Raw genomic sequence first — 26,214 nt, 5'->3', positions numbered from 1 at the left:
AGACTATAGGACTGAGGTCTCAATTACTACTGCAAAAATAGATATACCAGTTAGACAGATGGAGCAACAGAATACATCAGGGATAGAGGCCCTAATGCGCCAGATGCAGGAGAGCATGAAACAGATGCACGATGATGCCGCCCGTCAAGCGGAATTCTCCAAACAGCAGGCCACAGTCATGGCCCAACAGGCTGAGTTGATTACCAGATTGCAACAACAGAACACAGCATCTGCTTCACAACAAATCCCTCCTCCGGCGGGGATCCCATTACCCGAGAAGGCTCCTGCTATTCAGGACGTTCCTCCGAACACCCAAAATACTGTACCGATTGTCCAAAATTTACAAGAGGACACGAGTCTTCCAGCGGGGCCAGCACCGCCCCCGATTCCACCACAACTGTCCAAGGTCCATACATCCAATCACCCGGACTCTCCATCCGAGGTCGAGGTTGATCATACGACTCTGAAATTGAGCAAATTGGAGAAACTCTTTAAGAAATCCCAAGGGGCTAAGGCTATGCCGGATATCGGAGATGGATATACCGAGGAGGCCGTGACACTCCCCGATAGGTTCAAAATGCCACAAATAGACCGTTTTGACGGGACTGGTGACCCCATGGTCCATATCCGACTGTTTGCGGATGTCTTGCGGCCAATGGGCCTAACACGACAACAGAAGCTCTCACTATTCGGCCGAACCCTGTCGGGTGTGGCCTCCCATTGGTACGCAAGATTATCGGATGAGGTGAAGAAGAATTGGGACGAGATGGCTGAGGCCTTTGTCACACAATATTCATACAACACTCAGATCGAGATCACAACTCGTGATCTTGAAACGACGAGGCAAGAACCCAAGGAATCTTTCTCGGACTTTGTGATCCGATGGAGGGCCAAGGCGTCGACGATGACTTTATGGCCTACTGACAGAGATCAAATTCGGATGATTGTGCGCAATCTCCACCCCAAGTTAATGCAGAGGATGATCGTAGTCCCCTTCCCCACTTTTGCAGACTTACATGATATGGGGGTTCAAATAGAAGATGCTATGAGGCAAGGTCTGTTTGACCAGGACAGAGAACAACCGAGGAGGACCTTTAACCGTAACAACAATGCGGGCCCCAGTGGCGCTGCTAATACAAGAGCCTCGGAAGTTGGTATGGTCACCACTACTCCCCCTCCCCCTCCAAGACCTATGACTGCCACACCATTCTCCGGCGCGTCCGGAAGTAACTCACAAAACAACCGATTCCAACCCCGGGGCCAAAGAACCTTTACTCCACTATATATGCCTCTGACCAAAGTTCTAGGAATACTGATCAGAAAGAATCATTTAAAACCCCTAGAACCAAAGCCATTACCAAATCCACTTCCCCCCTCATATGACCCGTCGAAATACTGTGCATACCACCAACAACACGGTCATGACACCGACCGTTGTTACAGACTGCGTCATGAGATCCAAGATCTTATTGACAAACAGGTGATCGCGCCTCCTGATAAACCTAATGTCACAACCAACCCTCTCCCACCACATAATCAACCTCCCCCTCCCAACAGAATTAACTTCATCCAGACTGGGGTCGTGTCTTACGATCCTAGCATCTATATTACCCCCATCCACCTACCCAAGCCGGAGGTGCTCCTTCCCGATTGCACTGACCTTTTGTGCATGGTGGACATCTCCAAAACCCAACCGGAACCGGTGGTGGTGACCGTCGAAGACAGGGCAGGGCAGATTTTGGGAGAGAATGAGTCTGTTGAATCTGGGACTGGACAGAATTTTGCTGAGGGAGCTTATGATCCGAGCAAGTACATCCTATCAACGAGCCGAAATGGGCTAAGTGTAGAATTTCCTGAGACAGGAGAACTGTGCATGATCCGAGGGGATGGATCTGAGCTATGGGCAGATGAGCCGACAACTGTAGAAGAGGACTTTGCTAACTTGCAATTTCTCGATGATCAGGAGCTGGAGGATGCATCCATCAACTGGAATGATTATGAGGGATCAGAGGAGGCCACGGGATGGCTCGAAGATCAACCGGATGCAGTGAGGGAGGCTCAACCAGAACAGAGCCCGGCAGGGGCAGAAATATCAGTTGTGGCCGGGACGGCCGAAAATCAAGTTGTACCGCCGGAGAGCGCCGGTGTTAAGAATTCCGCTTAGGACATGGGCATTACGGATGTGGGAACTATTGAACAAACAGCTGTACTGATGCAGTTGGAACAAGGAAAGTTTGAGGAAACTGAGAGAGCCAGAAAGGCAAAAGGCCCTGAGGGGACCGAAAGTGCTGTGTGCACAAAGACAAGCAATGCTGCGAGCATATGGACAGAGAGCACTGAGAGTGCGAATGGACCGGAGCCAGACAGGTGTCTGTTGGCTGCCAGTGGGATGTGGTGGGAAGATGATGATTTGTGTCTTGCCCATACCGATGAAGACTGGGGGAATAACCAGCCGGATGATACTTGGTATCTGGATGAAGTGGACCACATGACAAGAAGTGGGTGGTACTTCAAGCCCCCACAAATAGACCAACCCGAGGCATCCGGGAAGGACAGAGAAGCAGAAAGACAGAAGGAGAAGCAGATCGAAGACGAGGCTGTGTTGAAACAATTAAAAAAGATACAAGCAGACATCTCCATCTGGGGACTGCTAATGGCATCACGAGTGCACAGAGAAGCTGTCCTATCTGCCATGGACAAGTCGAAACTTTCCATAGACACCACGCCTGAACAGCTGGTTGGGCTGGTTTTTCCGGGAGGAGGTTCCCCGGCATTAACCTTTTCGGACAAGGAGCTACCGCCTGAGGGCACAAACCATAACAAACCGCTCTATATTTCCGTGGAATGTAGAGATAAGTGGATACCGGTGGTACTTGTTGATACCGGGTCTACGATTAACGTCTGCCCAACCAGAACGGCATATGCAATCGGGTTAAAACCCGCGGACTTCATCCCAACCACTCAAGTGATCAGGGCATATGACAATACCAGCAGAGAAGTGATGGGGACTGTTAAAATTCAAACTAAGGTTGGTCCAGGACAACACAGTATCGAATTTCATATCTTGGACGTTCCCGCAACCTTTAACTTACTTTTGGGGCGACCGTGGTTGCACCAGGTCAAAGCAGTCTCTTCCACCCTACATCAAATGCTGAAATATCCTCACGGGAAAGGGGTAGCAATCGTTTTTGGAAATTCATCGATCCATCCGCCGCCGGAAATGTCCACACCCGTCTTGGAGATCGAGCACGGCACGGAGGATGTGTTTTTGTCGGGGTTCACTTTGGCCGAGGCTCAAGTGGTGCAGAATGTCATGGCTGCGAATGAGGGCATGTATGTTAGTGCACAATCCATATACCTCATGAACAAGCTAAAACATACCCCTGGGATGGGATTAGGGAGAAGCGGCCGGAAAGGCGTTTCAGTATTGGCCGAAGTGCCGCACAACCCCCACGCCTTTGGACTGGGTTATCTGCCCACCAAGGAGGATTGGGTAAGGAAAGGGAAAGAAATGGCCGGAAGGGCCAGGGCAAAGAAGGCCGGGAAGCCATTTGATTTAATGCACAGGCCCATCTGGGGTACCCTAAACGGACGTTTCGTCCGGGAGGGGGAAGATTTTCCATTCTGTGGCTTCCCGGAGCCATGGCTAAACGCGAAGGGGGAGCGCGTGCCTGGTTTTGAAATCTTCTTCGACATACAATTATCTGGGGATGACGTTGCCGAAGCGCAGACAGACCCACCAACTGAGATTGAGCAATGTGAAGCAGTGGATCCTGAGAGTACAGAGCTGGAAATGGGGGTAGCACTGGCGAGTCTACTATCAGATCCTCCGATCGGCCAAGAGTGCTTGGGGGATAACTCTTCGGTTTCTGTGATTGGAGATGAAATAACTGCGGGCTTTCCAGCGCCGATCTTGGATGCATCTATCGCACCTTCTCTCATCTGGCAGTATGAAGAAGGCTTTTTATCTAGCAGTTCCGGGTCAGGTAGTGAGCCGGAATCTGATTCTACCGAATCTTCTGCGTCGGAATCAGATTCCAGCTCGACTGAGTCTGAGTCCGGTATTCCTGGGGGTGATAACCCGGATACCACAGTCCTGTCTAGGTCGTCTTTTTCCTTTTCTTTTGAGTCTGTTGTAACAGAGGAATCTGACGGCTTGGAAGTATTTAATGAGAATGATGTGGATGTGGTTTCCGAGTATTTTTCTGTGCCTTTGATTTATTGCTTAAATCAGGATTTTCAAAATTTTGATGAAAACAGCGAGGAAGAAATTCCTCCAGTTTTGCAACGATTAATCGATCAAGAGCAGGAGAGATTTGTTAAACCTTTAATGGATGAAATCACTACTGTGAATGTTGGTACTGAGAAGGACCCGCGGCTGGTCCAGATCGGGTCCACGTTGTCTTCAGAGGAGCGCGAGCGCTTAGTCGCTTTATTAAAAGATTTCAAAGATGTTTTCGCGTGGTCCTATGAAGACATGCCTGGAATCGATTTTGAGATTGTACAGCACCGGATCCCTCTTGATCCAGAGGCCCGCCCTGTCAAACAGAAACTCAGAAGGATTCGCCCGGACTGGGCCCTCAAGATTAAGGAAGAGGTCACCAAACAAATTGACGCAGGGTTCCTGCTAGTATCTGAATATCCAACTTGGTTGGCCAACATAGTTCCGGTGCCAAAGAAGGATGGCAGAATTCGGGTCTGTGTAGACTTCAGAGATTTAAACAGGGCCAGTCCGAAGGACGACTTTCCCTTGCCACACATCGATGAATTGGTGGATTTCACGGCAGGACACGCCTTACTTTCGTTTATGGATGGCTTCTCAGGCTATAATCAGATAGTGATGGCACCCGAAGACCGGGAGAAGACTGCGTTCACTACCCCGTGGGGTACATATTGTTATAGAGTGATGCCATTCGGGCTGAAGAATGCTGGAGCTACGTATCAACGGGCAGCAACTACAATATTGCATGATATGATCCATAAGGAGGTCGAGGTGTATGTGGACGACATGATTGTCAAGTCCAAAGATAGAGAGGGCCACTACACCGCCTTACAAAAATTCTTTCAACGGATCAAAGAGTTTCGGCTGCGATTGAACCCCCAGAAATGCACGTTTGGTGTTACAGCAGGGAAGATGTTAGGGTTTCTGATCACACAAAGGGGCATCGAGGTCGACCCTTCCAAAATCAAGGCCATCTTAGAAATGCCACCACCAAAGACTGAAAAGGAGGTGCGAGGCTTTCTGAGTAAAGTGCAATTCATAAGATGGTTTATTTCTAAATTAACCTTAACTTGTGAACCACTTTTTGGTCTCCTGAAGAAAGGAAAGAAATTCCAATGGGACGGCCGATGTCAAGCAGCTTTTGAGCAGATCAAAGAGTACCTACAGAACCCACCCGTGTTGTCACCGCCAGAGCCAGGGAGACCGTTGATACTATACCTTTCAGTAACTGAGACCACCATGGGTTGCATGCTTGCGCAGGAATCAGAAGACAAAGTAGAAAGGGCCATATACTATCTGAGCAAAAAGATGCTGGATTACGAGACCCGCTATACACCGCTGGAGAAGGCTTGTCTGGCCTTGGTATGGGCAACCAGGAAGCTGCGGCACTACCTGTTAGCCCACTCAGTAATGTTGGTTTCGCGTTTGGATCCTATCAAATATCTTTTTGAGAAACCAGCACTTACGGGTAGGCTAGCTCGCTGGCTGCTGTTGCTCTCCGAATTTGATTTGAAGTATGTAACGCGCAAGTCAGTAAAAGGCAGAGCGGTAGCGGAGTTCCTTGCCGACCACCCGGTTGAAGGGGATGAAGCGGTTGAGTATCTATTCCCAGATGAAGCTATTCTGCACGTCGAAGATGAAACCTGGACAATGTACTTTGACGGAGCGTCAAACCAATATGGGTATGGGATAGGGGTGTTGCTAATAGCGCCTGATGATTCCCGTATCCCTTTAGCATTCAAGCTCCGGTTCAAGGTTTCCAACAATGAAGCAGAGTATGAGGCATGTATTGCTGGCCTGGAAGCAGCCCTGGAACTAGGGGCAAGACGAGTGGACGTCATTGGGGACTCGAACCTTGTTGTGTCTCAAGCAAAAGGAGATTGGAAGGTCAAAGAGGAAAGGATGATAATCTACCACCAAACCTTGGATTTGTTAATTCCTCGCTTTGAAAAGCTAAATTTCACCCACCTCGTAAGAGAGAACAACAGGTTTGCGGATTCACTAGCAACTCTATCTTCTATGATAGACATCCCGTCCGGAGTCCGGATGCGTCCAGTCATAATTGATCAGAAGTTTGCGCCGGCATACGAGTCGATTTCCGCCATAGATGAGGTTCAAGACGGCAACCCCTGGTATTACGACATCTGGAACTTCTTGGAAAAGGAGACATATCCACTAGGGGCAAATGCCAAAGATAAGAGGGCTGTCAGAAGAATGGCTGCTCAATTCGTTATCTGCGGGGGAAATTTGTACAAAAGGGGTCATCTGGGAATGCATAAGCTCTGTGTAGAAGCTGAAGAGTCAAAACGCCTGATGGAAGCCATCCATGGGGGGGAGTGCGGTGCACACATGAATGGAGTAATGCTGGCCAGAAAGATCCTCAGACAAGGTTACTACTGGTCAACCATGGAGGAGGATTGTATTAGTTTTGTTCGGCGATGCCACAAATGTCAAATCCATGCAAATCGCATGAACATCCCGCCGTCAAAATTGTACAACATGACTTCGCCGTGGCCTTTTTCAGTCTGGGGAATTGATGTGATCGGAGCTGTTACCCCGAAGGGGTCAAACGGGCATGAGTTTATCCTAGTAGCGATAGATTATTTTACAAAGTGGGTCGAAGCCCAATCATACGCAGTGTTGAAGGCGTTGCATGTCGCAAAGTTCATCAGGAACAACATCATCTGTCGCTACGGGGTGCCAAACGAAATAATTTCAGACAATGGTTCCCACTTCAAGAAAGAAGTGATAGACTTGTTGGAGAAATACAATGTGGCTTTTCATAAGTCATCTACATACAGGCCACAGACCAACGGAGCGGTTGAGGCCGCCAACAAGAATATCAAGCATATACTACAGAAGATGGTGGAAACCTATCGAGATTGGCCAGACAAGCTGCCATTTGCTCTGTGGGGCTACAGGACTTCAATCAGAACTTCTACTGGAGCAACTCCATATTCATTGGTCTATGGAATGGAGGCTGTTCTACCCATTGAGATTGAGGTCCCATCATTACGAGTATTGGCTGAATGCCAGATAGCCGAAGCAGATTGGCAGCAAAGCAGATTCGAAGAACTCATGCTCTTTGATGAAAGAAGACTGAAAGCACTGTACCACATCCAAGGTTATCAACGCAGAATTGCCCGGGCTTTCAACAAGAAGGTTAAGTCCAGGAATCTGAAAGAAGGAGATTTGGTGCTCAAAGACAACCGAGCTCCCATCCACGACCCAAGGGGCAAGTTCAAACCTAATTGGACTGGTCCTTACATCATCAAAGCTATCTGGTCAGGTGGGGCTGTGGTTCTGATGGATCTAGATGGCTTGGAGTTCTCACAACCGATCAATATGGACAAGTTGAAGAAATACTATCCTTGAGAGGCTCGCTAGGCCGAAAACCCGAAAGGGCGACCTAGGCAAAATTCAGAGCACAAAAAAATTAGAAAATATAAAAACTGAGCTCGCAAGGTTGAAAACCCGCAAAGGGCGGCCTTGGCAAAAGTTAGAGCGCAAAAGGAGAGTGAAAATACTCGAGTGAACCTTAGCCTGAACTACGTAAGACTTGATTCCCATCTTTGGGATACGTAGGCAGCTTCGTCTTGAAGTTCAGTTATAAACTTTTCCCCGATCAACTTTGTCCATTTCGATCATCTCAGTCATCTTTATCCATCAGCATTTACCGTGATCTCCGGTACAGTGCTGTTCAAACTAGGGGCAACTTTCCGTTGCCGCGACGGTGCAGAGTTACTCAGACTAGGGGCAACTTTCCGTTGCTTTGGAGTGCCGCATTGTTCTTCAGACTAGGGGCAACTTTCCAGTTGCAGGGATCTGGGGTTGTGCATCTCAGTGACAGATTTTCGGCATGTCCAGTTCTGATCCACATCGAAAATAGTTTTGAAAAGTTTTAATAAAAGTTGACTTTGTTCAAATCAATCTTTTTACGATTTAGACCATTTTTGGACCAAAAGTGGAAAATTTTCAGTACCATAACTTTCAATTTCATTGATTTCAAAATAGAGTTCTCCTGCTCTTGCATTACAATCGAGGTTGCTTTTTTTAGTACATTCATAAAGAAAACTTGAAAATACTAATAAGCAATAAATTAGGGGCATAGTTGAATCAAGTATCTCTGCGAGAGCTGGACGGAGCATCTGATGCCAAGCTGGGCTCAACCTGCGCCTCTTCATTAAGCCAATCCACGCACTCATCAGATAAAGTGCAACTGAAAGTAGAAGCAGGGGCCAGGAGCTCTCTAGTCCTCCATGCCGTGGCATATCGGGCAAGCTGTGCTCCCCGGATCGGGAAAGCGGCTGGGTACTCAATCCCCTCCGGTGGGCAGGTCTGATCATGGCCAAACTGACGCAAGAACCGGAACGGAAAATAGAATACGCAGTGGGTTAGGCCAATCAATTGGATCCCAGTCAGCCGGGACATACTATAGCTCATTGCCGGGAGGTTGAGCCAAGGGCAATGCCAAGCAATACCGTCTGCGGACAAATTGCACATCCAATCGAACCACCACCTTTCGTCAAGAGCATTGACTAGGCGCTGCCGAAAGAAGTAGCCTCGAGCTGAATAAGCCGGGCAAGAGTCCACAACCTGCAACTTATCCATTAACCATACCTAGGGGAGGGATGGAAAATGAGAGAATAAAGAATAGAGAGATGTATGATGAGAGAAAAGTAAGACAAAGGTTTTGAGAGAAAAATCGAGCCTGAGGGTCGAGTGATGTGAGCAAATATATATGTAAGGTTGGGTGGGAAACATTACCTGCAGTAGCAGCGGACTCCCAGCAAACCTAGTCGCCTCCCGGCGATAGACAGAATCTAAACCCATCAATGTCTCGGCCAAAGTCATGGCAATACAGCTCTTTCCTTCTCTCAAACCTTGGGCGACTTCAATCAGGCGAATGCTAGCCCCGCCGAAGCCCGAGGAAAGCAGAAAGTGAGACAACATGCATAAGCAGAGGGCGTGTTGCCGAAAACCCTGCCAATGATGGTTGCTGCGGTCACCAGCGTCGGAGAAACGATGGATCAAACCGAGGATGTCCAATTCCCCACTACAAATCAGAGATCGAGCGTCGTGCGCCGTGAGCCCACACATCCGCCCTAAAGCCTGGGCGTGACCAAAACGGAGCTGGGGCAAGATCACTTCAGAGCACTCGGACTCCATCAAAACCTGAAAATCTTCGAAAGTGGGACACATCTCTTGGCCGCCAAAGCTAAAAACATGCGTCACTGGATTCCAGAACCTTGCCGCGGCACGGAGAAAAGGAAGATGTAGCGGAGTGCGGCTCAGCGTGAATAGTGCATTCAAGCCGAAACCCCGGAAATTCAGCTTTTCCGAGCCATCTAGAGAAGAGATCCAAGATGTGACATTTTCTGCGAGAAACACCTCCATCTTTATCTAAAACTAAGATGAAATGAATGTTCCCGAAGTTTAGGCTTTTATAGAAGGAAAAACACTATTCACGGGGACACGTGTCAAAAATCTGGTGGCTGCAGGACTGAATGGCCGGCCAGCTACTTTTTCTGGCTGGCCAGCTATTTACTTTCTGCAGAAATGGCTGGCCAGCCATTCACTTTTTGCAAAAATGGCCGGCCAACTCCCGGGGGTGGCTGGCAATGTTGCAGTTTGTCTCCTCGGCCCTGTTTTACTCTTCGAAGGAGAACTCCAAGCATTTCCATGCAACGGGAGAGTCGAAGGCCTTCATTCCGGATGCGTTCCGATGCCCAGATCGTCAGAAGTACACTTTGTTGTTGTTGAGTTTTGCTTATCGAGTTGTTGTTTTGCTTATCGAGTTGTTTGTCGAGCGGACGTGTTTTGTGTTTTGAGTCATTGCTCTCTGTTTAAGCAATTTTTGTTAAAGTCTTGTTTATTTGCGTTATTGCTTTTTGCTTATCGAGTTGTAAACTTACTAAAGATTCTGTTATATCTTAGTAGGTTAAGTTGTTTAGTTTGTTGCGTCGGTTCACTACCTAACTTGGTGATTACAATGCGCATTACCATTCAATTTCTTTTTTTTTTTGTGCAAAGTAAATGATGCGATACGATGCTAAAAGTTCAAAATACAAACACCTTTCCAAAAGCTATTTCATTTCATCATGCTTTACAACAAACAAAAGGTACAGGTTTTACAAAAATAAAACTGCCTAACAATGTGCAAAGTGCTACAAACTACTAGTAAAAGAAAAATAAAGCAGGAAATAGCAACATCAAAATCCTCGGGAACGGGAACGAGAAGCACGCCTGGTCCTCTTTTGTGGAACAACCTCCACACCATCATCAGAGTCGGAGCTGTCGTCCTCAGGATCCTCCTCAGCCTCACCTCTGTTCCCCGAGCCAAAACCGGAGCCTCCCTCCTCAACAGATGTCTCGAATTGACGGTCGGTAGCCTCCTCCTCCTCCTCCTCCTCCTCATCAGGATCCACCTCCACAACATGAGCCCTGCGTCTGCGGACAGGCCCTCCTCGAGCTCCTCGATAAGGCCTAGATGGCCCGGCTCCTCGGGAAGGCCGAGATGACCCCTCTCCCTGATAAGGCCCAGATGGCCCAGCTCCCTGATAAGGCCCAGATGGCCCAGCTCCCCAATGAGGCCCAGGTGGCCTGGTCTGCGGCTGACCGGACCATGAAGGCATCTGAAAACAAAGAGTTCAATTCAAATACATCAGTCCAAATATGTACATCAGATGCAGATACAAGCAAAAGCTACATAAAGTGGGTGCATGTAAATACAGTGTACAAGTGAGGTGTGTGGCAGATGTGCTCTACACAAGTAGTCTATCGATGCAGTAGAAATCAGCATGTCATCAGAAGTATGATAAATGCCAAAAAACTGAAGGGTACCTGAATGCCCGTGACAGACAACTGTGCCTCCCTGCGTAGGACCATGCCCTCGAGTGTGGCCACCAGCCCAACCATCTCCTCCATGTACCCTCGCGATGGCTGCAACAATGAGTTCATAATCATCAGTGAACAAATGAGTGTCTAAACATCTGAAATGATGGATGACAAAAGTGGAGCATACCGGCGGTGAGTCCGGATCAATGGCGTATCGATCACTGGGCATCGGAGGCTCTAGTGGAATCGGAATCGGAGAGCTAGTCCCATACTGCCACGCCATCAACTCAGTAGGCATATCTGGCCATCCCAGATGAGGATGAATCGACGGGTTCGGAGGAAACGGTCTACTCCCACCTCTAGATGTGCCGGCCCTGCTAGAAGAAGGGATGTCTGTAGCTCGAGCCTGAGCCTGATCCGAGGATGACATACCGGCAGGTCTCATCATCGGAATACGAGCTTCTGTCAATGGAGGCATCAAATATATGTGACGATAGGTGGCGTAGTCCCCCTCCGCAACATATAGCAAAGCATCGCTGCCCAGCATGGCGCCGACTACCTCTGAGTAAGAGAGCCTGTCAGCGGTCCGCATACTAGCTGGAGGTACCGCGGGAACATCCTGAGAAAGATACCCCCGTACCTGACACAGAAAGCGCTCCCCCAGGAACCAGACTCTGCCGACTGGCCCTTCGAGCAGGACCCTATACCGGGAGATACCTGATGCTCCGGTATACTGAAGTAGGAGATCATCACCCAGGGGTGCCCAAGGCTGCCAAGTAATCTGCGGATGATAAATGTATAAACCAATCAGAAAACGAGGATATACAGAGCAAGTCAAAGATGAAAATGAAAAGAACTGAAAGTTCTGAAGTACCTCTGAGTGTCGCACAGTGTCGAAGTACTGTCGCAGGCGAACCAGGGTCTCTCGAGGCCTCGCCCGGTGCGGGCCCTCAAATATCAATGAATATGGGGTCACGGGAATCCCCACCACCTCCAGCACTGGGGCTAACGATAGGAAGTATACGTAAGTCCATAGCTGAGAAAAGCAGTGCAGAATATAAGTACGAAATGCTGAGAGCAAAATGCAGACTGTAAAAGTACGCTGTGTGTGCGATGTACAAGTAATGAAGAGCAGAAATGTAAATCAGGGGGACAGAAAATACCTCCCAAGCTCTCCAGTAGCCACCAAGCAAATCGCCCCGCCCGCGGGAGGTCGCGCTCATGTAAAAGTAGAGGGTAGCCAGGCCAGCGCCACCCCAATCATATCTACTGACCTGTGATAGGTCAACTAGAGCGCTCAGCAGATATAGCCCAATGGTGTTCCCTCTGTCGGCGAACAGGGTAGTCCCGAAGAGGAACATCAGGAAGCCACGAGCATACTGCTCTGTCTCCTCAAGAGTCTCGGGCACCATCTCCGCCCGCCGGAAATGGGAGGAGAACCAAGTGTATCTGACTCTCCCTGAAACCCTATCAACAGGTGGGCGAGCCCCCAACAAATACATCCAGGCGGCCTCCCACTCGCCCATATCCTCGTCATAGGGGATGGGCCAACCTCCGACATCAAGGCCGGTCAATACAGCAAAGTCAAAAGGGGTCATGGTCATGTCCCCGGTGGCAGAGAAATGAAAGGAATTGGTGGTGTCCCACCACCTCTCTACCAAAGCTGCCATCAAGGTCCTCCTGGCAGGACAGCGTGACAACCCGGCGCAGAAGGGCCCAAACCCTGCCAAGTCTACCAAATCCCTGACGCCCTCCGGGAGCTCAGCATACCAATCCCGCGCCATGGTGGAACCATATCCTCGCACACTGCGGGAACCACCCTGCATTCAGAATGAATATATGTGTCAATAATGAAATAAATGGGCTATATACCAACGATAATGAAATGGGCTGTGTGCCAATAAGATGAAATGGGCTGTGTGCCGATGAAGTAAAATAAGCTACATGCAAATACTATCTACCTGGGCTGCGTGTTCAGAGAGTTTGAATTTTGGGCTGCGTGTTCAACTTTCAGTTTAATTGTGGGCTGCGTGTTCACTATCTACCTGGGCTGCGTGTTCAGAGAATTTGAATTTTGGGCTGCGTGTTCAACTTTCAGTTTAATTGTGGGCTGCGTGTTCACTATCTACCTGGGCTGCGTGTTCAGAGAATTTGAATTTTGGGCTGCGTGTTCAACTTTCAGTTTAATTGTGGGCTGCGTGTTCACTATCTACCTGGGCTGCGTGTTCAGAGAGTTTGAATTTTGGGCTGCGTGTTCAACTTTCAGTTTAATTGTGGGCTGCGTGTTCACTATCTACCTGGGCTGCGTGTTCAGAGAGTTTGAATTTTGGGCTGCGTGTTCAACTTTCAGTTTAATTGTGGGCTGCGTGTTCACTATCTACCTGGGCTGCGTGTTCAGAGAGTTTGAATTTTGGGCTGCGTGTTCAACTTTCAGTTTAATTGTGGGCTGCGTGTTCACTATCTACCTGGGCTGCGTGTTCAGAGAATTTGAATTTTGGGCTGCGTGTTCAACTTTCAGTTTAATTGTGGGCTGCGTGTTCACTATCTACCTGGGCTGCGTGTTCAGAAAATTTGAAGTTTGGACTGCGTGTTCAACTTCCATTTAAATTGTGGGCTGCGTGTTCACTATCTACCTGGGCTGCGTGTTCAGAGAGTTTGAATTTTGGGCTGCGTGTTCAACTTTCAGTTTAATTTGTGGGCTGTGTGTTCACTATCTACCTGGGCTGCGTGTTCAGAGAATTTGAATTTTGGGCTGCGTGTTCAACTTTCAGTTTAATTGTGGGCTGCGTGTTCACTATCTACCTGGGCTGCGTGTTCAGAGAGTTTGAATTTTGGGCTGCGTGTTCAACTTTCAGTTAAATTGTGGGCTGCGTGTTCACCATCTACCTGGGCTGCGTGTTCAGAAAATTTGAAGTTTGGACTGCGTGTTCAACTTCCATTTAAAGTGTGGGCTGGGTGTTCACTTTCGAATTCGGGCTGTGTGTTTGACAAGTCAGTGTTTGAGCCATGTGTTCTAATGTGGGCTGTGTGTTCGCAATTAATTAATGAGCCGAGTGTTCAGAAATTCAAGTGTTGAAACTACATGTTCAAAGTGTGAGCAAAGTACTATGTCACAAGCTAAATGTTTAAGCATGGCAAGGGTGCTAAATGTAAAATACAGAAGATGAGGTAAATACCTCTCGGGCCTCGTGAGAGAGATGCTGCTCCGGCTCTCTGAGAAGCAGATCCGCGGGTGCTCTCTCGTCGAAACTGGTAAAATGACGGAAAACGGCACGAGGGAGGACGTGCGCTGCCGGACGATACCTCTCAGGAATGAAAGGTCGGGTCCTCGGGGGTAGAGTCGTGGGATCGAAATCATCCCCGACACCTGGAAAACCGCCACCATGGGAAGAAGTACCCGTCATTTTCAGGAATCTGCAAAAGGGGAGCAAAAATGAGCAAAATGAGCAAAAATTGGAAAAAGTCAACAAAAGTCAACTCTCGGGAAATAAAAAGTCAACCAAAGTCAACTCCCGAGAAAATATTCTAAATATTAAGATGAACTTACCTCAAGTGGTGAAAATGCAAAAAGAAGCTCCGAAGCCGGAATTTAATCGCTCCAAAGTGTTTAAAACTAAGTGTTTTTACGAAAACAATTTGCGCGAGGCGTTGGAAAACGCGCGTAAAACTCAAAACTGGAGAGAAAAGTGTTGAAAGAGGCAAGAAATGAAGTGAGGTTCGGCTGCCATTTATAGGCCTCAAGCCTTGGGTGAAAAGGCATGCAAAAAGAAGGCAAAAAGACCAAAATGCCCTCGGAAAAAGGGCATGGCCGGCCGGCCCCTTTTTTTAGCTGGCCAGCCATCTGCTTTTTGCAGAAATGGCCGTCCAGCCATTAGCTTTTGTGAAAAACGGTTGGCCACCTCCCCTTGGGAAGATAAGTGGCCGGCCATCATCCCCACATGCTCACCTAGCTCTCTGCAAATTTTGAGGAAGATCGGAGTTCCCGGGACCTGAAAAAGTTCAAGAAACGTACACTTCCGGTCGCAAAATTGCTCCGTCGGGACTTCGGTTTCAAGTGCTGACATGTGTCTCATCATCATTCATCGAAATCAAAGTGTATCCTTTTTGAATGAGCTGTAACCTTTCAAAGAAGCAGATCGGAGGCCGTGATCGAGTTACCCTCGCCGAAACACGCGTTTCCATACTCGTTGTTTCACGACGAATGACACTCTGATTCATGCTCGTTTTGTACTTTCATGCACACATCTTGCATTCTCATGGGCACACTCACATTGTCATGTACATTTCTTGATATTGGCGTACCTCCGTGTTTGAGCATGCATTGTCACACATATTCCATTCTTGCATTGCGATGCATTCACTCACCAACACTGCGTGTGTCAAACTTTCGAAATCACATCAAATATGTGTTGTTAGCATATTGTACTTGTTGCAATTTCTCTCTTTTGCAGGCACGATATTGTATGTACGGTTCAATTGAGGCTGGTGCGACCAGACGAATCGCGCAGGTATCGTATCTTCTCCGTGTGAGACGTGGCGGGAATTGAATAATCCTCCGCATTCTTAACTGCATGAAATGTAGTTGTTGCTTTGCATTCTTGCTTAAAACTGTTGCATCTATTCGCAAATACTTGCTTCATTACAGCTTGCTGCATTTGCACGATCATTGGGTTACCTTCGGCTTCTTGCATATCATTTGCATTTTGCCCCCTGCCTGCGGGCATGCCTGTGGGCACATCTCTGTCTATCTTGTATGTTTGTCTGAGTCTTCGGCCTTGTCAAAAATAGGTCGTCTCTGGGCTTTGACATTCACTCCCGTCACTTGTGACTTCCGAGTTCTGTCAAAGAGGGGCAACTGTAGACACCCCATTTTTGACTGACCTTAAGACTCAGACGTCACCGATTGAGTGCTTGGTGATGTTGCATGTCGTGCTTGTTCAGAAGCTTCAGAGTTGCGGCCGTGAGCCCTGCCTCCGGACTTCCGAACCCTTTTCTGTGCCTTGTCTCGGTTTGCGAACCAGACTCGGTTTTCTCTGTTTCTTTTCCTGAAGGGAGGGAGAGGTCTCGTAGACCATCTCTCAATGTCCGTAGGCTACATTTGGTGGCCGTAGGCCATTTTGCCCATTTCGGAGTCCGGTTCCCGGTTTTCGGAGCCGTCAGGCCGTGTGCCTCGGTTCGGGACCGCTTAACCATCTCCTATTGCTCTGATTTTTGGCATACATCTTATTTCATCCATTTTGAGGGACACTGGGGTCTGAGAAACCCACTTTGTGGCCGATTGCCATTTTCGGTGCTTAACAGCCCATTTCCGGGACCCCGAACTGCGTGTTTTGGCTCCGGAACATTCGTTTTGCAACGGTTTTCGCTCATTTTTGGCAGGTACCTCTGTTTTATCACAAGGAAGGTCACTGAAGGGTGGGAGGCCAGCAATTGTTGCAGCAACCAGTTATTTCTCTTCCGGAGCCTCCCGGCGCCCGTTTTTCGCACTTCCGGGCTAATGTTGAATACCTTAGAGCTAGTGTTGCCAACTTTCAACCACATATCTGTGATCTACACATCTGGGAGGCCACTAAAAGTTGGTGGCCGGCCATTAAGGTCACCTGACCCTTTTGACCCCTTTCTTCCGGGCTAATGTTGAACCCCTTGGACCTTTTTTCTCGAACTTTGAACCACATATCTGTGATGTACACACCTGAGAGGCCCCTAAAAGTTCATGGCCGGCCAGTAAGTCAACTTGACCCTTTTGACCCCCTCTTTCCGAGCCATTGTTGAACCCCTTGGGCCCACTTTCTTGAAATTTCAATTACATGGTTGTGTTGTACACACATAGGGCTACCTCCCCAATATCTGGCCGGCCAGAAAAACTTGTTGACCCTTTTGACCCCTAGCCGGCCGGCTAGGGGGTGTGGCCGGCCGGCCACCTCCAGCCAAAGTGAGAGGCCGGCCGTGTTCTTCTCACTGTGCCCTTTCCAGCTGTGGGGCAATATCCCCCAGATATTTTCTGTATCCGGGGGATATTTTGGGAGAGAGTTATGCTCTCCATTTCACCCCCCTTTTACACCCCTTTCTTGACCTTATAACCAGCTGAGGGTCTTCTTCTTTAGGGTTGGAAAAAATTCTCTCCAAGCACAAACCCTAAACTCCATTGTCTTCTTCTTCAATTCTTCAAAAAACCCTAAGTCCATAACCTTCATTCCTTCTACACCACCAAGCTCTACCACCACCATCTCATTTGCAGCAGCTAGGAGGGATTCTTGAAGGCTAAAGAGGCTGCAAATCAACCCAAGAAACAACAAAAGCTTGGATCTTCAAGGGTAAGTTACACTTTGATCCTTTTGACCCCTTTCCTTGATCTATTTCTAAGTCTCATTTCTTTTTGGTTTCAAGCTTCGGCCCTAACTGAAAAGGGCCATATTTTGAGCTCATCTTCACTTCTCATTAAGGGCTCAACCCTGTTTGAGCCCTCCATAATACACTTGCTTCATTGACCATCTTGTGTGTCATAGTTTTGCATGCTATTTTTGACCCATGAGCAATTTATTTTCGAGCATGTTATAAACTGATATGAGGCATATTTTGAACCCCTCTTCAACATTGGAGAAGGGCTCAACATTGTTTGGTGTTTCCATATGTCACTTGTAGTTATATCCCCTATTTGGCCCTTTTTTTTGCATAAATTAGTAGCCCTCTTTGCTTCTGTTTTTGGACCTTGGTCCGAACTGAAAGTGGCCTTATTTTGGCCTATACTTCATGTTTCATTCACACTTTTTTTCTGTTTGGTGATTATTTTATACACTTCATGTTTTAGCACCTTTTGAGCCTTATTTTGCATCATATTTTTAGCATGTTTGTATACTGATTTTGAGGCTTCCATATACTGTAAATGTTCATATTTTTGGTCCATCTTCAGTATTGTAGAAGGAAATTTTTCAGTTTGAGTTTTGCTTATACCACTTGCTTCATTACCCCTCTTTTGGCCCCTATTCTTGCATGCTATTTTTGCCATACCTATACTTGCTTTTTGGCCATGTTTATAACTGGAAAAGTGCTTATTTTGGGACTTTCTAGCTTCTGTCTTTGCATTGCATGTCCATGTTGTGCATGTTTAGTATGGCTATAGACCATTTCGGGTGCCTAATGTTGCATTTCGGGACATTTCCTTGCATTTCATGTCATTTCGCTACATTTCGGGACTGTTTTTCCTCATATTTTGTTGCTGAAATTCTGTTAGTATGCATGCATATCATTTTTGCCATGTTGCATTGCATTTCGTCATTGCCTCGGTTTGCGTGCCCGTGTGCACGCATTTCGAGGCACTTCATTTTCTGCCATTGGCATCCGATGTGAGTGTGGCTGAGGCTCACTCATGTTGGTATAAGCCCACTTGTCATTTCCATGCCATTTCATTGCATTTTATCACTGCCTCAGTTTGCGTGCCCGTGTGTACGCATTTCGAGGCACTTCATTTTCTGCCATCGGCATCCGATGTGAGTGTGGCTGAGGCTCACTCATGTTGGTATAAGCCCACTTGTCATTTCCATGCCATTTCATTGCATTTTATCACTGCCTCGGTTTGCGTGCCCGTGTGCACGCATTTCGAGGCACTTCATTTTCTGCCATCGGCATCTTATGTGAGTGTGGCTGAGGCTCATTCATGTTAGTATAAGTCCATTTATCATTTTCCATGTCATTCGCATCGTTTTAGCATCGCCTCGGTTTACGTGCCCGTGTGCACGTACTTCGAGACATCTCATTTTCATCGCATTTACCATCACCTCGATTTGCATGCCCGTGTGCACGTACTTCGAGGCATCTCATTTTCATTGCATTCACTATCGCCTCGATTTGCGTGCCCGTGTGCACGTACTTCGAGGCATCTCATTTTCATTGTATCTGTCATCGCCTCGGTTTGCGCGCCCGGGTGCACTTACTTCGAGGCACCTCATTTGCATTGCATCTATCATCGCCTCGGTTTGCGTGCCCGTGTGCACGTACTTCGAGGCATCTCATTTTCACCGCGTTTATCATCGCCTCGGTTTGCGTGCCCGTGTGCACGCATTTCGAGGCATCTCTTTTTTAGCATTCTGTCATTTTCTCGGTTTGCGTGCCCGTGTGCACTCATTTCGAGGCATCTCATTTCCATAGCATTCTGTATGTTAGGATTATATCTTAGTTGTATTTCATGCATATCATGCATATTGCATCATGTCCGGAATAGGAGTTAGCCCGGGCACGGGAAACGAGGTACATTTCGTACTCCGAGTGACGGAATGTGTCTCAATTCCCCAGTCACCGACACTCCGGATTATCCATGATGGAGTTAGGTTTTAGCTATAGTTTCATTTGCATTCATCCTATATTGAGTTGTGCATTTCGATTCCTCGGCCATCATGCCTCGGTATGCGTGATTGGTGGCACGACGATCGAGACATGCATATATCTGTGCAGATACATTGCTATGCCCCTTTCTTGCTCTCTGTTGCAGCAAAACGAAGAATCAGCAACCTTTTAGGGCTTAGCACGCATTTCAAGAACAGGTGTAAACAGAGGCTAATTGGGGCATTCCGGTGGATTTCCGCGCAAGACGACCCGGACATGCATCATCCATCAGAAGCAAGACAGTCCCTGGCTTGCACGCCAGTTTTATCTGCTTTCTTAGTTAATTAATTAATTAGAATTCTGTAATATTATTTTGGACTGTAATATTCTTTTATTCGGGACTGTAATATTTGGACTGTATATTTATTCGGACCCTCCGAGTGAGGGCACAACTGTAATAAGTGTGCGTGAGTGTGATGTATGTCTTCCAACCTCACGTCTTTCTCCCTTTTATTTATCCGCTTTCGATGGTTAGATTAGGGCATGTTTAAATTACAGTATGACAGCATGTTTGCATCATTCATCTGTATTGCATGCACCGGGCTCGGCGCATCATACTAACTGCATTGTACTTTCAATTTCAAAGTTGAATACATGATAGCTGTAGCATCTCATATACCATCTCAGAATAGCCGAGCCTACTATAATTGCATTTTTGCATGTGTTGCATTAGGCATTTTTGTATATTTAGGATCATGCATGATTCCTAACATAGTTTCTATTTTGGCTTGGAGAACCCGGTGAGTTTTTATGCTTTAGCATCCTTGCATGCGTGTGAGTGAATGCCATGATAGCATGCTTACCATGAGGCTATTTGCTTATCTGATATAACTGCCTGAATGCCTGTGGGTGAAGGTTGGGTTGCTTAAATTGGAATAAATCATCAAAATGTTTCAAAGCCTACCTGCGGGTAGCAAACCCTTTTCAAAAACAAGCATGAAATGTTTTGTTCCAATTCGGGCGACCCGGTCTATACTTGTATGCTGTGCGCATCACATAGTAACCTAGGCTAATAACCGGTATAAGAACTCACAATGTTTTCAAAAATTGATATCATGGTTAGTAGAGACCGGTCTATGACCGGGCGAGCGGGGGTGCTCACGAAGTGACCTTCCCCAATCGTACCCAAGTTCCCGAGCCGAGGCAACTTTGGTGATGACGGACACGTGGCCTTTTGGCACCGAGTCAGGGTTTCCTAAATTTCCCAAAATAAAATATTTAGGTGGCGACTCTGTATCTGGCAAAGCAGTCCATGTTTGGCACTACTTTTTCAAAAATCAGTTTTCTCAAAACGATTTGCCAGATTTGGACTCTTTGGTTCAGATTAAGAACCGTGACACACATTTGAGAGTCCGAGCTGTAGCGAGGTCCCCCGCGGGCTTGTTACAACAAGATTCGGTGGAATCAGATTCCGGCTCACTACCTGACCCGGAGCTGCTAGATAAAAAGCCTTCTTCATATTGCCAGATGAGAGAAGGTGCGATAGATGCATCCAAGATCGGCGCTGGAAAGCCCGCAGCTATTTCATCTCCAATCATAGAAACCGAAGAGTTATCCCCCAAGCACTCTTGGTCGATCGGAGGATCTGAAAGTAGACACGCCAGTGCTACCCCCATTTCAAGCTCTGTGCTCTCAGGATCCACTGCTCTACACTGCTCAACCTCAGTTGGTGGGTCTGTCTGCGCTTCGGCAACGTCATCCCCAGATAATTGTAAGTCGAAGAAGATTTTGAAACCAGGCACGCGCTTCCTCTCCGCGTTCAGCCATGGTTCTGGGAAGCCGTAGAATGGAAAGTCTTCCCCCTCCCGGATGAAGCGTCCGTTTAGGGTGCCCCAGATGGGCCTATGCATTAACTCAAATGGCTTCCCAGCCTTCTTTGCTCTGGCCCTTCCGGCCATTTCTTTCCCTTTCCTCACCCAGTCCTCTTTGGTGGGCAGATAACCCAATCCAAAGGTGTGAGGGTTGTGTGGCACTTCGGCCGATACTGCGACGCCCTTCCGGCCGCTTCTTCCTAATCCCATTCCGGGGATATGTTGCAGCTTGTTCATGAGGTAGACAGATTGAGCATTGACGTACATACCCTCATTCATAGCCATGACATTCTGCACCACTTGAGCCTCGGCCAAAGTGAACCCCGATAAAAACACATCCTCCGTGCCGTGCTCGATTTCCAAGACAGGTGTGGACACTTCCGGCGGCGGATGGAATGATGAATTCCCAAAAACGATCGCTACCCCTTTCCCGTGAGGGTACTTCAGCATCTGATGTAGAGTGGAAGAGACTGCCTTGACCTGGTGCAACCACGGTCGCCCTAAAAGTAGGTTAAAGGTTGCGGGAACGTCCAAGATATGAAATTCAATGCTGTGTTGTCCTGGACCAACCTTGGTTTGAATTTTAACAGTCCCCATCACTTCTCTGCTGGTATTGTCGTATGCTCTGATCACTTGAGTAGTTGGGACGAAGTCCACGGGCTTCAACCCGATTGCATATGCCGTTCTGGTCGGGCAGACATTAATCGCAGACCCGGTATCAACAAGTACCACCGGCTGTTTAGGCGTGGTGTCTATGGAAAAACCAGCCCAACCAGCTGTTTAGGCGTGTCTATGGAGAGTTTGGACTTGTCCATAGCAGACAGGACAGCTTCCCTATGTACTCGTGATGCCATTAGCAGTCCCCAGATGGAGATGTCTGCTTGTATCTTTTTTAACTGTTTCAGCACAGCTTCCTCTTCAATCTGCTTCTCCTTCTGTTTCTCCGCTTCTCTATCCTTCTCGGATGCCTCGGGTTGGTCTAGGTGTGGGGGTTTGAAGTACCGCCCACTTCTCGTCATATGGTCAACCTTATCGAGGTACCAAGTGTCATCCGGTTGATTATTTCCCCAGTCTTCATCCGTGTGGGCAAGACATAAGTCATCGTCTTCCCACCACATTCCGTCGGCAGCCAACAGACACCTGTCTGGCTCCGGTTTAGTTGCACTCGCAGTACTCCCCGTCCACATGCTCGCAGCATTCTCTATCTTCGTGCACACGGCACTTTCAGTCCCCTCAGGGCCCTTAGCTTTCCTAATTCTCTCGGCATCCTCAAACTTTTCTCGTTCCAGCTGCATCAGTACAGCTGGTTGTTCAACAATTCCCGTATCCATAATGCCCAAGTCTCGAGCGGAATTCTTAGCACCGGCGCTCTCCGGCGATACAACTTGACTTCCGGCCATTCCGGCCACAGCTGATACTCCTGCCCCTGCCGGGCTCTGTTCTGGTTGGGCTTCCCCCACTTCATCTGGTTGATCCTCGAGCCATCCAGTGGCCTCCGCCGATTCCTCATAGTCGAACCAGTTGATTGACGCATCCCCCGGTTCCTGGTCATCGAAAAATTGCAAGTTGGCAAAGTCCTCCTCTACGGCTGTCAGATCATCTGCCCCTAGCCCAGATCCATCCCCCCGGATCATGCACAGCTCTCCTGTCTCTGGCAATTCTATACCTAGCCCAATTCGGCTCATTGATAGGATGTACTCGCTTGGATCATAGGCTCCCCCAGCAAAACTCTGTCCAGTCTTAGATTCAACAATCTCATTCTCTCCCGAAATCTGCCCTGCCCCATCTTCGACGGTCACCACTGTCGGTTCTGGTTGGGTTTTGGAGATGTCCACTATGCACAAGAAGTCAGTGCAATCGGGGAGGAACACCTCCGGCTTGGGTAGGTGGGATGGGGTGATATAGATACTGGGATCGTAAGATGCGACCCCGGTTTGGATAAAATTGATTCTGTTGGGAGGGGGAGCTTGGTTATGTGATGGGAGAGGGTTGGTTGTGACATTGGGTTTATCGGGAGGCGCGATCACCTGTTTGTCGATAAGGTCTTGGATCTCATGACGCAATCTGAAACAACGGTCGGTGTCGTGACCGTGTTGTTGGTGATACGCGCAGTACTTTGCTGGGTCATGAGAGGGAGGGAGTAGATTCGGTAATGGCTTCGGCTCCAGGGGTTTCAAATGCTTTTTCCTGATCAATACCCCTAGAGCTTTGGACAGGGGCATATATAATGGGGTGAAGGTTCTTTGGCCTCGAGGTTGGAATCTGGTGGTTTGTGTGTTGCTTCCGGACGCGCCGGAGAAGGGTGTGGCAGCCATGGGCCTTGGAGGGGGAGGGGGAGTGGTGGTGACCATACTGACTTCCGAGGCTCTTGTATTTGCAGCGCCACTCGGGCCCGCATTGTTGTTACGGTTGAAAGTCCTCCTCGGTTGTTCCCTGTCGTGGTCAAACAGACCTTGTTTCATTGCATCTTCGATTTGCACCCCCATCTCGTGTAAATCTGAGAAAGTAGGAAAGGGGATTACAATCATTCTCTGCATCAACTTTGGGTGGAGATTGCGCACAATCATCCGGATTTGGTCCTTATCCGTGGGCCTTAGAGTCATCATTGACGCCTTTGCCCTCCATCGGATTACAAAGTCCGAGAAAGTTTCCTTAGGCTCTTGCCTTGTCGTTTCGAGATCACGAGTTGTAATCTCGATCTGAGTGTTGTACGAATATTGCGCGACAAAGGCCTCAGCCATTTCATCCCAATTCTTCTTCACTTCGTCCTCTAACTTTGCGTACCAGTGGGCGGCCACACCCGACAGGGTTCGGCCGAATAGTGAAAGCTTCTGTGGTCGCGTTAGGCCCATTGGCCGCAAGATGTCTGAGAACAGTCGGAGATGGACCATGGGGTCCCCGGACCCGTCAAAGCGGTCAATTTGAGGCATTTTGAACCTATCGGGCAATGTTACGGCCACGTCGGCATATCCATCCTCGATATCCGGGATAGCCTTGACCCCTTGGGATTTTTTGAAGAGCTTCTCCAGTTTGCTCAATTTCAGAGCTGTATGATCAACCTCGAACTCGAAGGGAGAGTCCGGGTGATTGGGTGTATGGACCTTGGACAGTTGTGGTGGAAGCGGGGCGGAGCTGGCCCCGTTGGAAGATTCGTGTCCTCTTGTAAGTTTTGGATATTCGGCAGGGTATTCTGGGTATTTGGTGGGGCGTTCTGAACAGTAGGTGCCTGCTCAGGTAATGGAGCCCCTGCCGGAGGAGGGACTTGATGTGAAGCAGATGCAGCATTCTGCTGTTGCAGTCGGGTAATTAGCTCAGCCTGCTGGGTCATGATCTCGTCCTGTTGCTTGGCGAGTTCATCTCGGCGAACGGCATCCTGCTGCATGGCCCGCATGGTTTCTTGCATTTGGCGCACCATCTCCTCAACTCCTGTTGGCGTTGCCATACTGTTTTGATCTATCTGAACTACTGGCAGATCTGTCTCAATGGGGATCTCAATCCGACTGTCCACTGATGGAGGAAACCACTGTTCTGGTGATCTCTGTTCAGATACACTGCGCTTTTTCTGCTTTCTTCTGGTAACAGGGGGTAGAGAATGGAACACTGGCTGTCCGTCAATTAGATCCTCAGATCGATTGAGTCGACGACCTCGTGTCCAAAGTGCTTGGGGGGGTATCTGCTAGGTTTGAAGCAATTGTGCTAGAACTGCCCTAGACAAAAGATAAATAAAGCAATAAGGAAATAAATAAACAGATAAACGGACAGCATAACAGCGTAAAGTAAATGCATGACACACAGCCGGGCATAACAACACACAGTTGATAAGCTGAATATACACTGTCCTCAAATACTGATTATTATCCCTGTATCACTGTCCCCAAAACTGAATCTGATATCCGCAGACAACTGATTCTCAGATACTGACTGATGCCCGCAGGCCTGATACCCACAATACTGAACTGATGCCCGCAAGTCTGATGCCCAAACTCATACACTGATACATGCATTCCTGTAGAGACGCACTCTAAAGCACATAACAGATAAGTGAGAGCCAAAACACCCCTATGCTAGGGTAGGGTTTCCCTGTCCTATTTTGTCAGGAGCTAGGGTTTCACTATGCATGCAGCAGTTTCAAACAACCTATAAACGGGTAAGCAACCTGTCCTAGTTTGGAATGGTCACTATGGATCCGAATATGTACTAGGTCGAATGGTCAAAGAGGGTGCCCCGGTAAAATCGGGGTTTGTGTTCCCATACTGGCAGAGCCCACAACCGGTCAGCCTTATGGTCATGCCTTGACAAGACAAGCCTCCAGCAAACCGTTCAGGAATAGCAGACGGCAAACGCGGTGTCCTAGGCGCACCAATGCAAATGCAATGCAAAGAAACACACAAGTGTAATCAAAACAAGATATCATGAGTTCGACTCAAGTTCTCTAAATCCCCAGCAGAGTCACCAGAAACTGTAACCAGCCCGCGGGGGACCTCGCTACAGCTCGGACTCGATTTGTAGTCACGGTTCTAAGTCTGAACCAAAGAGTCCAAATCCGGCAAATCGTTTTGAGAAAACAGATTTTTGAAAGAAGTGCCAAACATGGACTGCTTTGCCAGATACAGAGTCGCCACCTAAATATTTTATTTTGGGAAATTTAGGAAACCCTGACTCGGTGCCAAAAGGCCACGTGTCCGTCATCACCAAAGTTGCCTCGGCTCGGGAACTTGGGTACGATTAGGGAAGGTCACTTCGTGAGCACCCCCGCTCGCCCGATCAAAGATCGGCCTCTACTAACCATGATATCTATTTTTGAAAACATTGTGAGTTCTTATTCCGGCTATTAGCCTAGGTTACTATGTGATGCGCACAGCATACAAGTATAGACTGGATCGCCTGAATTGGAACAAAACATTTCATGTTCGCTTTTTGAAAATGGTTTGCTACCCGCAGGTAGGCTTGAAACATTTGATGATT

The 26,214-nt window shown here is 48.1% G+C and overlaps 1 protein-coding gene across 1 annotated transcript in view; it reads right to left on the bottom strand.

Annotated features, from left to right (window-relative positions):
* The window catches only part of LOC145814121 (uncharacterized), a 38,222-nt gene extending 26,167 nt beyond the window's left edge, over window positions 1–12,055 (bottom strand). The window contains exons 1-3 of the mRNA XM_082910650.1: window positions 11,934–12,055; window positions 11,247–11,840; window positions 11,066–11,164 (exon numbers count right to left, since the gene is read on the bottom strand). Of these exons, the coding sequence (XP_082766776.1) occupies window positions 11,066–11,164; window positions 11,247–11,651 (504 nt within the window). The 5' untranslated portion in view covers window positions 11,652–11,840; window positions 11,934–12,055. The remainder of the gene's footprint in view (window positions 1–11,065; window positions 11,165–11,246; window positions 11,841–11,933) is intronic.
* Between the last annotated feature and the right edge of the window lie 14,159 nt (window positions 12,056–26,214).

Source organism: Camellia sinensis, unplaced genomic scaffold, assembly GCF_055761805.1.
Source record: "Camellia sinensis isolate YWXY unplaced genomic scaffold, ASM5576180v1 Unanchor1, whole genome shotgun sequence".
NCBI lineage: Eukaryota > Viridiplantae > Streptophyta > Magnoliopsida > Ericales > Theaceae > Camellia > Camellia sinensis.
The sequence above is the reverse complement of the archived record's forward strand: the minus strand, read 5'-3'. Positions and strand labels throughout refer to the sequence as shown.